This window comes from Ursus arctos, unplaced genomic scaffold (assembly GCF_023065955.2).
Source record: "Ursus arctos isolate Adak ecotype North America unplaced genomic scaffold, UrsArc2.0 scaffold_4, whole genome shotgun sequence".
Taxonomy (NCBI): Eukaryota; Metazoa; Chordata; class Mammalia; order Carnivora; family Ursidae; genus Ursus; species Ursus arctos.
In genome coordinates, this window is record NW_026623056.1 from 6,706,039 (window position 1) to 6,718,427 (window position 12,389).

Genomic DNA, 12,389 nt, shown 5'->3' on the forward strand with positions numbered 1-12,389 from the left:
CTTTCATAATTTTAATAATTTGGGTCCTTTCTCTTTTCTTTTGGATAAGTGTTGCCAGTGGTCTGTCAATTTTATTGATTCTCTCAAAGAACCAGCTTCTAGTCCTGTTGATCTGCTCTACTGTACTTCTGGTTTCTGATTGATTGATTTCTGCTCTAATTTTGGTCAACTACTTCCTCGTGAGTGGATTAGGCCTGTCCCTCTGTTGCTGTTCCAGCTTCTTGAGGTGAGAATATAAAAACTGCATTTTAGATTTTTCTATTCTTTTGAGTGAGGCTTGGATGGCTATGTATTTCCCCCTTAGGACTGCCTTTGCAGTATCCCATAGGTTTTGGACCGTTGTGTTTTCATTCTCATTGGTCTCCATAAATTGTTTAAGTTGATTTTTGGTTTCCTGGTTTATCGAGTCATTCCTGAGCAGGATGGTTCTTAGTCTCCAAGTGTTTGAGTTTCTTCCAAAGTTTTCCTTGTGGTTGAGTTCCAATTTCAGAGCTTTGTGGTCTGAGAATATGCAGGGGATAATTTCAATCTTTTGGTATCGGTTGAGACCTGTTTTGTGTCCCAGAACATGGTCTATTCTTGAGAATGTTCCATGGGCATTAGAATAGAATGAGTATTCTTTGGTTCTGGGGTGTAGTGTTCTATATATATCTATGAGGTCCAACTCGTCGAGTATGGCATTCAAAGCCTTTGATTCTTTGCTTAGTTTTTGCCAGGGTGTTCTGTCTATTTCTGATAGTGAAATGTTGAGGTCCCCCACTTTTAATGTATTTTTATCTATATGTCTCTTTATTCTGGTTAAGAGTTGGCTTGTGTATCTTGCTGCTCCCCTGTTGGGGGCATATATATTTATAATTGTCATATCCACTTGTTGAATAGTTCCTTTAAGAATAATATAGTGCCCTTCTGCTTCTCTAACTATAGTCTGTAGTTTAATATCCAATCTATCTGATATGAGAATTGCTACCCCAGCTTTCTTTTGAGGTCCATTTGCGTGAAAGATGGTACTCCATCCCCTTACTCTCAGTCTGAATGCATCTTTGGGTTTGAAATGAGTCTCTTGTAGACAGCAAATGGATGGGTCATTTCTTTTTATCCAATCTGCAACCCTGTGGCGTTTATGGGAGCATTTAAGCCATTCACATTGAGACTGAGTACTGAGAGATATGATTTTAATGATGCCATGTTGCCAGTAAAGTCTTTGTTTGTATTGGCTGTGACTTTCTGTTCTGTATCACTCTTGGGGCTTTTTACCTTTATAGGACCCCCCGTAATATCTCCTGTAGGGCTGGTTTCATGGTTAAAAAATTGGTTAATGACTGGCGATTCTGAAATGTCTTTATTTCTCCATCAATTCTGAATGACAGCCTTGCTGGATAAAGGATCCTTGGCTGCATGTTTTTCTCTGAAAGAGCTTTAAAAATGCTCCCCCAACCATTTCTCTCATTCCAGGTCTGTGTAGACAGGTCTGACGTAATTCTGATGCTTTTGCCTTGGTACATGAGAAATTTCTTTGCCCTGGCTGCTTTCAATACTGTATTCTTGGATCTAATATTTGCGAATATGCACTATGACGTGACGTGGCGTAGGTTTGTCGTGGTTGAGCTTGGGAGGGGTCCTCTCTGCCTCTTGGACACGAATGTTTGTTTCCCTCGCTAGATTAGGGAAGTTTTCAGCTACAATTTGTTTAAATATCTCTTCTAGACCTCTGTTTTTCTCCACCCCCTCGGGGATGCCGATGATTCTAACATTGGATCGTTTCATTGAGTCAGTAATCTCCCGTAACCTACATTCATGGGCGTGGATTTTTTTAAGACCAGCTTCTATTTTCGTTTTTTCCTCTATTAACCCATCCTCCAATTCACTAACATATTCCTCTGCTTCGGTGACCCTGGCCGTCAGAGCCTCTAGTTTTGCCTGCATTTGGCTCATAGAATTTTTAATTTCTGTCAGATTCGCTCTCATTTCTGTCCTTAGGGATTCTATATTCTCAGTAACCTTTTTGTTAATAGTTTTTTCAGTTCAACTCATCATTTTGACCATCGTTACTCTGAATTCCATTTCTGATAATTTGGTTACATCGATATCCATTATTTCTGTGGCAGAGGCCCCAGACTCACTGTCTTTTCTTTGCGGGGGGGGGGGGGCTTCTCCTTCTTGTCATTCTGATGAGGAGAGGTTGCGGGGTTGTCCAGAGCCCAAATTATTGACTGGGTCCCAGGCCGTGCCCCTTGTTTTATAGGGATCTTAGGGATGTGGGCTTCTTCTTTAAAGATTTTATTTATTTATTTATCTGAGAGAGAGAGAGACAGATAGTCAGCAAGAACGGGAACAGAAGCAGGGGAGTGGGAGAGGAAGAAGCAGGCTCCCAGCGGAGGAGCCCGATGAGGGACTCCTTTCCGGAACGCTGGGATCACGCCCTAAGCTGGAGACAGGCGCTCAATGACTGTGCCACCCAGGCGCCCCGGGTTGTGGGCTTCTTGAGTTTTCAGCCTGCCTTCTGTGTTCTGGGGGAGGGGCCTGCCGCGCCGATACTCAGGCAACCCTGTTTGGGTAGAGTCTCCGCGTCCCCTGCGAGGGGGGATGGGGATGGGCACTCTCTGAGCCGGTATTTCCAGGCTTTTGTTCTCTGGGGGCTTTCCCTGGAGGTCTGCTATGCCTCTTCTGAGAGTCAGAGCAGCAGAGACCGAATTGTCACAGAACAGATGGTTTGCGGCCCGTTCTCCACTGATGTTCTGGCCACTTTAACTCCGTTACTGTTGGTGCTGCTCAACCCTGCAGCATCTCGGGATGTGCGCCCCACACCCGCCGTCCCTGCCCTCACTTCCAGGGCCGGCACGTCTCTGTCCTTTGTGTTTCTAACGCCACCAGCCACCAGCCGCCCCCGCACGCTCCCGGATCTCCGAACTCCGGGTCTCAGTCTATGCCCGGTGAGCACACCGGGATTCCGGAGTTCCGTGAGAAGCCTGGTGGCGCGTTCACCTGGTTCAGGGTCTCAGTCTGCTGTTCTGCGGGTGCTGACCGCGAGTCCGCCCGCTCCCCCGTGCAGGTGGCCCGCCAGCCGCCCCGCGCGCTCCGGGAGCTCCCGGTCTCAGTCTGGATCCCGTGAGCACACCGGAATTCCGATGTTCCACGAGATGCCTGGTGGCGCGCGCTCCCAGCTCACCGGTCTCAGTCCGCTCTCTCGCGGGTGCCGTCCGTGAGTCCGCCCGCTCCCCCGTGCTGGTGGCTACCGCTTCCCAGCGCCCAAATGCGGCGGCTCCCTCCCCCTTTCATTTATCTTCCGATATCTGTGCGCGGTTTCATGGCTCCCCGCTTCGTACCTCAATACTCAGCGCTGGAGATGTTCATTTGTAGAGATCCAGATGTATCTTCCTGCGTCTCAGGCTGATTCCGTGGTTATTTAGGCTGGTCTGGTACCTATCCAGCTCGACTCAGGGGACCGGCTGAAAAAGCGGTCCCCTGCTCCTCTGCCGTCTTAACTCCCCGTGGCAGATTTTTAAATATTGCTTTTTTATGTATCATTATTCTTGTTCGAGGTTCTAGAGTTTTGACTTCTAAATGCACAGCATGATCTATCAAAGCAGTTAAAGTTCTTTACAGTGTTTTAGCACACCTAACTTGTCCCTGCTTTGTGTTTTTAAATAACATTTCAGTTTTAGAGTTGTAGTAGATTTAGTCTGTATTCTTTATTTTTGTTGCTACATTTTGCCACTCTTAAGCTTGCCTTATTAACTTAAAATTGTATAGGTCAATTTTGTGTTTCTTTTGTTATAGATAGTTAATAAAGTGCATGATAATCTTTAATTCTCTGTTTTGATTTAAAAGTGTTGCTTTCAAGAAACCAAGTAAACCTTTTAAAGACCAAAATTGTGAAATAATCTTGCATGATGGTGGGAATTATATATCTATACATATTTTTTTAACCATTCTTTTCCCATTATATATATATATATATATATATGTATCTCCATTGGTTAAATTATTTACTATTTCCATTTTTTTAGCTCAAAAGTTGGAATCATATTTGGTTCAAGAATATGTAATTTACATAGTGTTCATTAAAAAATATTTTGAACTGTTGTAAATTGGGATTTTAATTGGAAACATTTACAATAGTGTATGGAGTCTGAAATTTTTCCTACTAGATAAAACTTTGAATGTGTCAAAGTATATTTTAGAACTGAAAGTTTGCGTATAAATATGTTTAATTTGCCAGTAGTAAAGTGTGTTTAGATTGTGTGTGTCAAATGTTAATTGGGAGTTATGGGGGATTTTTGTATTGTAAAACTTGTAATCTGTTTTTTGTTATTTTTTTGTTGCATATTGAAAAATGCAAGAAATCTTTGAATTGACAAAGGTGATTGTCAAGAGGGGGAAATATGTTTTAGCGTGAGAAAGATGTGTTCTGTTCTCTACTATAAAGAAAACTCACAGATTTAAAATTGTTGTGTCCTTCAGCCTTTGCCTTTTTCATGTCGCCCACTCTATTGTACAAGCATGATGAATCTAGTACTATGCTTTACTGGATTTAGGAAAAAAGAGGAACTAGTAAGTATTTTAAAACATTCTATTCAAGGAATATTTTTCCAGCCAAAGAAATTTAAATTGACATTTTTTGGGGTTAATTATATCATGGTTTTATTTTAGATATATTGAAGGAGAATTTATGAATATACTGTTTTAAATTTTATGAAGAAACATTCCGAAGAGCCTTGTAAAGAAACATCTTGTTTAGGCTGGCAGGCATATAAATTAAGAGAAAAACTTCATTACTATCTGATTTGTTTAAATTGTCTTTTTCTTAAGGATCATTAGCCACATTATTTGAAGTTTTTGTTAATACATTACAATTTTTTGTTATATAGTTCCAGCCTTCAAGTACATTCATTGCCCTAGAGAGTTCATAGAAACTTTTTTGATTCATAAAATTTTCTGTGTTGAAACTAATAGTGTATTACTATAACTTTGTGGGAAGAATTTTGGTGTGATATATCCTGGTGTTAAAAAAAGACTTCTATTTAGGATGTATGAAAGCCAGTTGTTTAATTAAGTTTTGTGTAATTATCTTTACTAGCTTATCTCTATGTATAATTTTGCCTGTGCCAATTAGGCAAATGAATCTTTAATTTTTTTGACATAAAATTCATATCATTATAAAAATTCTTGTATGTACCTTATAAATAAAAATTATTCAGTAGATGCTAAATGACTTCTAAACATAATTTAAAATTTTGTTCAAATTAATCGTAAAGTTAATGTTCCCTAATTTTTCTTTTGAGGTCAGATTGGTGACATTGGTTCATCACATGGGTGGAGTTATTCGAAAAGACTTTAATTCAAAAGTTACACATTTGGTGGCAAATTGTACACAAGGAGAAAAATTCAGGGTATGTAAACTTACGTGTATATTTCAGTATAGCATTTTGGGGGGGTGGATTTAATAACAGTGCTTTCATCCGATCTATTTCTCCCACAGTTTATTGAGGATAAGAAATTCAATTTTTGCTATATGTACATTTAGTAAAAATATTAAATTATAAGAATGTGGTCCTTTAGGTTTTAAGGAAGCAATGGAACCTGAGTTAGGTCTTGTAATAAGTAGGATTTGTGAATGAGTAGGATTGTGGAAGTTGGTAGATGGGTGACAGTTCAGGCAGTTGATTAATATTAGCAAAGTTTACTATAAGCATTGGTGAATAAGGGGGTTGGGAAGTGTTGAGCAGATATTTCACTCTTGTCTAAATGGTCTAAGTAAGAGCAAAACTATGTTCTTGTAAAATGGTTCTAAGATTTAGCTAATGAAAACTATAAAACAACAGGAGAAACTACTTTTATTAGAATTAAAATCTTAGTTTAAGATTGCACTTGAATATTTTAGGAAGAATTTATCACTTTGTTCCCACCCTCCATCAGTGTATTTATGTAACAAATGGTAATTTGGGGGTAATGTTAAATTCCTGGGAGGTATGCTTTCCAATTCATGTCTAGTTTTTCATGACTTAATCAGGTAATTTCTTCTGTACTCCTGTCTTGGGGGTCAGTACTTCCAAGGAAGTAAACATGGAGAAAGGAGAAATAGAAATATAGTAAAATAAAGATGAACTTAGCTTCAGAGTTATGTTTACTTAAAATAAGGAAATGGTTTGGACATCATGGAACTTGTTCTAAATTATTTTAACCTAACTTGTATGAATGAAATACAGTTTTTCTGTTAATTTTTCTTTATATTTTGTCATAAAGCAGATGAATAATGATCTAAAACTGCAAAAAATAGTATGTATAAAATTGCTTAGAAATTCCATGAATGCAGTTATTTAAGGTGAAAATTTATTGTAATTAATGTTTATATTTTTAGATTGCTGTGAGCCTGGGCACTCCAATTATGAAATCAGAATGGATTTATAAAGCTTGGGAAAGGCGGAATGAACAGTGAGTGTTTAGAAATTCAGTAGGTCATTATTTGAATTAAGTATGTTATGAATATAAACCCATGTGCCCCAAACCCTAAATTCATAGATAGTATAGACAAAATAAATTTAGTCTTTGGGTAGCCTAAGGAATAAAGTCTAGGAGGGGCAAAGTTATAAAAAAAAAAATTATAAAAAATTGAAAATTGAAAGACATCTGTGATATCTTCAGACTTTACCTTGTGAAATAATTTTGATCATTAACAGAAAACTATTAGGTAAAAGTTTAATGCATCTGGATATTTAGATTGTTACATTTTTTTCACTGTGTTTGTCTGGTTACATTCTAAGTGGTGATTGCAATTCATAACCTGTTAAGCTTTCCAACTTCATAAATCCTTGCTATTCTACTTCATCATGACTTAGTGTTTTATGAAACTAAAGAACCCCTGGAATACGTAGAAAATTTCATGTCCGGAGTAAGGATTTGAATCTTGTAAAGACTACTTGTGATCAAATTTTGTTAGAAGTTACTTCCGGGCTGACTGAGGACACATCAATTTTTTTTTTTTAACTGATGTTTTTGTGAACATTTCAAGACTACGTATAAAATATTTTCAATAAATGGATTATACTGAAAACCTTGGGCATTATTATAGATTTATAAATTGATATACTTACTGAATTTAAGCTGGTTTTAAAAGAGTATATTTTGTTTTTAGGGATTTCTTTGCATCAGTTGATGACTTTAGAAATGAATTTAAAGTTCCTCCATTTCAAGATTGCATTTTAAGTTTCTTGGGATTTTCGGATGAAGAAAAAACCAATATGGAAGAAATGACTAAAATGCAAGGTAGAATTTACTATAATTTAAAAGTTATATTTCTTTTCCCCACTCTTGCTTAATCATCTCCTGGCTAATAAGCCTCTTAAAAAAATTCAGGTTTGGAGAGAGATAGTTTGGTTTATTTATGCTTGCATGCATTTCTTTTTAGGAGGTAACTGTTTCCCCGTTGGAGATGAAAGATGCACTCACCTTGTAGTTGAAGAGAATGTAGTAAAAGAACTTCCATTTGAACCTTCGAAGAAACTTTATGTTGTCAAGCAGGAGGCAAGTAGTTCTAGAATAAGATTGGCTTTTTTTTTTCAGATAGTTTTATTTTTATTTTATTTTATTTTTTTAAGTAGGCTCCACACCCAATGCGCGGCTAACTAACGACCCCAAAATTAAGAGTTGCATGCTCTACCGACTGAGTCAGCTAGAAGCCCCAAGATTGTTTTTTTTAAAATATTGCTAATCGCTTCTCTGATAAGATAAATTCTTAATTAAAATTTTTTTTCTCTTAGTGGTTCTGGGGAAGCATTCAAATGGATGCCCGAGCTGGAGAAACTATGTATTTATATGAAAAGGTATGCTTTTTTGTCCATTAGTCATTTGTTTTGTGCATTTGATTGTATAAAGATAACACTTCTGTCCAAAAAGTGTGGTATGATTGGCATACCAGTCATCTTTTACGTCATGCTTAAGAGTTTGAGAATAATTGAACAATTAGTTATTGAGTAATAGTTTATGTAGATTTAAATAAAACTATTCAATGCAGTAGAATTATTTTAATCTAATATATGTCGTTCTGTGCTACTTCTTCGTGATACCATTATGAACAATAACATTCTTATCTTTAGAAACTTAAAAGCTTAAGGGAAAGATAGATATACAAGCAACTATAGTGCAGAATATGTGCTATAGTTGAGTAATTGTTTTAACTAGCCTCGTTCTGAGAGACTCAGGCAGGTCTGAAAAGCAAATAAATGTTGAGCCAACTTACTAGGCTAACCTAGGTAAGGACATTCAAGTTAGACAGCAGGTTCGGGAGATGGTGTGAAGCTTGAAAGTACATTGAAATAGCAAGTAGTTTAGTATGGCTTCAGAAAAGAGTGTGGGAAAGAAGGCCAACAAATAAAGCTTATGATTTAGGTAGAATCAAGGAGTTTTTAAAATCTTTTTAAGAACTTGGTAAGTATTGGGAGCCATTGAAGAATATTAAGAGGAGAGATGTCATTAGGCAAGGAAAATGTAGCTTTCACGCTAGACTGGTGAAGAGTGGTATCATTCAACAAAACATGGCATAAAGCTATAGAGGCAGGCTTTAAAGGAAGATTTTCTTTAGTTGGAGATTGAATTTGAATGGAATATTGAAGATGAGATGCAGATTTATTGTATTACTATAAAATCTAGATAGGTACTGTATTGTCTTATCTTCTGACTCCTGTTCTTAGTGTAAGGTTCTTAACCATAAAGTTTAAAAACTGCTTAAAATTTCAAGAGAGCTTTTAAAGTCAAGTGTTATTTGGCAAATATTGGAGAGCAGTATGTCCAAGCACTGTGCTAAATGCTAAGGATACAGTGAACAAACTATGAATGGTCCCTGCCCCCCGGAGTTTATGGCCTAACAGGGGACTAGACAGTAAACAAGCTTACAGATGAATACGTAATGGTGATAGAGCTGTGAAGAAACAGAACGGGGTGCTTGGGGTTAGGCAATTACAGTTGTCCCTTGACTATTGTTTTATGAATCTTTCGAATTACCTGGCAGAGTGTGTAGTTGTAAAATTATTGTGCAAAATCCAGATTTTGTCAGACTTGTAAATATATTTTTCTTCTGTTCCTGTCTCAGTATAGAACCAAGGAAGTAAAACTGAGCTTTTGTGCTTTTGATTGCAGGCTAATACTCCTGAGCTCAAGAAATCAGTGTCACTGCTTTCTCTAAATACCCCAAACAGCAATCGCAAAAGACGTCGTTTAAAAGAGACACTTGCTCAGCTTTCAAGAGAGACAGACATGTCACCTTTTCCTCCCCGTAAGCGCCCGTCAGCTGAACATTCCCTTTCTATAGGGTCACTCCTAGATATCTCCAACACACCAGAGTCTAGCATTAACTATGGAGGTAATTCACATTTAAAAAAATTGATCATTAAAATTTAGTGGAGTGGAATAATTATTAGAATATAGATAAATCACTACCACAGTGAATATGAAAGGTTCTGCCTTTTACTACCTTTGTTCTAGGTGAGGAGAAAAGCCACATAAAATGCTTCCATTTAATGATTGCTTACTGTATGCTAAGTGCTTTCTATATTTTATTCGCGTATCTATATTTTATTAGCTGTTCAAAGTGCAAATTCTTGACATTGGCAAAACAAGATCACAGAAGGTGTCACATGAATTATGGAGAAAATAGGTACGATGAAATCAGTGGGATGCGCTCCGTTTGTTCTCCAGTGATATAGGAAGGCCCTACAATTAACTCTTCCCTCTTGATCATCAATTTTTCCTTCTATTTTTGTTTTTTAATCTGCACACAAATGTGTTTTTTAGATTTAAGAAACAATCAAAACCTCTCGACATGACACTCTCTACTTATTATTCCATTTCTCTTTTTCCTTTTACATGAGTACTCTTCAAAGAATTACCTTGATCCGTTGTGTCATTTCCTTGCTTCTCATTGTCTTCTCAACTCACTCCAATTGAACTTAAGTCCCTACTGCATGAAATTGCTCTTGCTGAGGAGACTGACAGTTATTTTTTTTTTAAGATTTTATGTATTTATTTGAGAGAGAGAAAGAGAGCAAGAGTGCCCGAGCCAGGGGAGGGGCAGAGGGACAAGCAGACTCCCTGCTGAGCCTGGAGCCTGATACGGGCTCCATCCCAGGACCCTGAGATCATGAACTGAGCTGAAGTCAGACACTTAACCAACTGAGCCACCCAGGTGCCCCAAGACTGACAGTTTTTATGGAGTCAGCAGCATATAACACATGAATAGCTATTTCTTCCTGGAGATAGTTTTTTCTCTTAGATTTTGTACCTCATTTCTCATTCTCCTTTGCCTAACTTCTCCAGCTCTAACTGTTGAATGTTATTCCTGAGTCATTTCTTCTCTATTGTATTCTCCCTAAGTGGTTTCATTTAATTCCAATGCTTTAAAAAACATTCATATGCTGTTGACTCCCCAATGTGTCTTCTTGCCTGTCCAACTGCCTACTTAATACCTATTTGTACATGTCTAATACATATCTTAAACCTAACATAATCAAATTAGAACTCTTGATTTCGATTCTACCATTCTCAACTCTATTCCTTTGCCACCCTTCCTTTATCAGCCTTTCCTATAAAATGGGTCTCTCTTAGATGATTATGTTGGTCTCCTAAATGGTTTCTCTATATTCATTTTTGCCTCTTTTTTTAAGTTTATTTATTTAAGAAATCTCTACACCCAATGTGGGGATTGAACTCACAACCCTGAGATTAAGAGTCACATGCTCCTCCAACTGAGTCAGCCAGGTGCCCCCATTTTTGCCTTTCTATATGCAGCACTTAGGTCTCTAAAATACATATAAATTTGATCATGCCAGTCCTGTGCTTGAAGTCATTCAGTGGCTTTGTATTACCATAGCTTTCAAGTTCCTATGTGATCCTTTCTCATCTATGTCCAACCTCATATGACGATATCATGCTTTTCTATAATACTCTAAGCTTCAGTCCCACTATCTCTGTTATTCTTTGGATATTTCCACTACATTTACACCTCAGGAACTTTATACTTGCCCTCTTTGCCTTAAAGAAATTTTATTTGGTTTTCTGCAAAGTTAGGTCCCTGTTCCAGCACTTCTCATTAACCCATTACCTGTTGTTGTCTTCAGTAATAGTTATCACTGTTAGAAATTTTATTTTTTATTTCACCAGAATGTAAGCTTTAAGAGAACAAGAGCCTTGTCTAATCCTTTGCTTTGTTCTCAATGCCTAGTACAGAGTAGGTACTTACTAAATATTCATAGAAGGAGTTGAGTGTCAATTTATAGAAGGCCCAGAAAACTGAGGTGGAGTTGAGAAATGAGAGGAGCAAGAATGCTGCTATATTAATTCGCATTTTAAGGGATAGTGAATAGGTCAGTTTGCTTGGAGTTTAGAGGAGTAATAATTCAATTGGAAAGGTTAATTGGGCCCTAATATTAGAGGACTTTCAAATCAGACTGGTATGTCTGAACTGCATATTGTCATCAACAAGGAACTTTAGAAACTGTTGAGCAGTAGAGTAATTGGTTGAGTAGGTAATTTGTAGTGGATTATTCTGAAGAATGCTTAAAAGGAAGGCAGTTCTGAGATGGCCAGACCATGAAGTAATCTACAGTGGCTTGGGCCACAAGGTGATAAAACCCTGAACCAGGGTTGCTAATGGTTGGAAAGAAAAGTAGGAAGCACTGTGGAGATACTGATGGAATGGAGTGACAGGAAGGGAATAAGAGATGACAGCAGAATATTAAAATAGAAGTAATGTTACCTTGGCGAAAATAGGATGTCTGTACTTTTGAGGAAAATAGTGTAGTTTTAGAGAACATCCAGGTTAAATTGAGGTACAAATGTCCAGTGGGTATTTAGAAAAATTGAACTTGGTGCTTGGATGGAAGGATTATGATTAGATACATAGGTCTGAGAATTTATTGGTTCCGTAATTGTGATGGACATACTGGGCATAGGATGGTAAAAGCTGATCGTATCAAAGGACTGAAACTTGAATATGCAGTTTAGGGGATAGGAGAAGAAAATGAATCACTAAAGAAAATAGACATGACAACTATGCTAATATATTAGGTACTCTGTATAGAATCCCCAGTTTGTAGATCACTATGTAAACACAATAATTAAATTGAATCAATGTATGTCAGATTTTTTTCTCTTGACAAATGTAATGGCAGAAGTTCTTGGGTCTGGAGAGTAGTCTGAAATAACATACGGCAAGTGGGAATATCTTTGGTCTGTTAGCTTTAAAAAGCATTCAGAGCTTCATAGTATACATCATTGTTTTAATAATATTTAAAATTATCTTTGAGTAAAACTGATATACTGGGTCTATATATTGTTTTTTTCATGTCATTGTATGATATACATTTGTTTACCTATTTTAAAATTTGCCATTAGGAGAT

General features: G+C 37.3%; 1 protein-coding gene across 6 annotated transcripts in view; it reads left to right on the top strand.

Annotated features, from left to right (window-relative positions):
- The window catches only part of ECT2 (epithelial cell transforming 2), a 70,652-nt gene that overhangs the window by 10,732 nt on the left and 47,531 nt on the right, over positions 1 to 12,389 (top strand). For 3 of the 6 annotated variants that reach the window (XM_057306605.1, XM_057306606.1, XM_057306608.1), the window contains 7 exons: positions 4,462 to 4,551; positions 5,283 to 5,390; positions 6,359 to 6,432; positions 7,133 to 7,263; positions 7,406 to 7,521; positions 7,758 to 7,820; positions 9,133 to 9,268. In XM_057306605.1, the coding sequence (XP_057162588.1) occupies positions 4,462 to 4,551; positions 5,283 to 5,390; positions 6,359 to 6,432; positions 7,133 to 7,263; positions 7,406 to 7,521; positions 7,758 to 7,820; positions 9,133 to 9,268 (718 nt within the window). Of the gene's footprint in view, positions 1 to 4,461; positions 4,552 to 5,282; positions 5,391 to 6,358; positions 6,433 to 7,132; positions 7,264 to 7,405; positions 7,522 to 7,757; positions 7,821 to 9,132; positions 9,356 to 12,389 lie in introns of all 6 variants that reach the window. The other 3 variants (XM_048214995.2, XM_057306607.1, XM_057306604.1) reach the window with 1 other exon arrangement.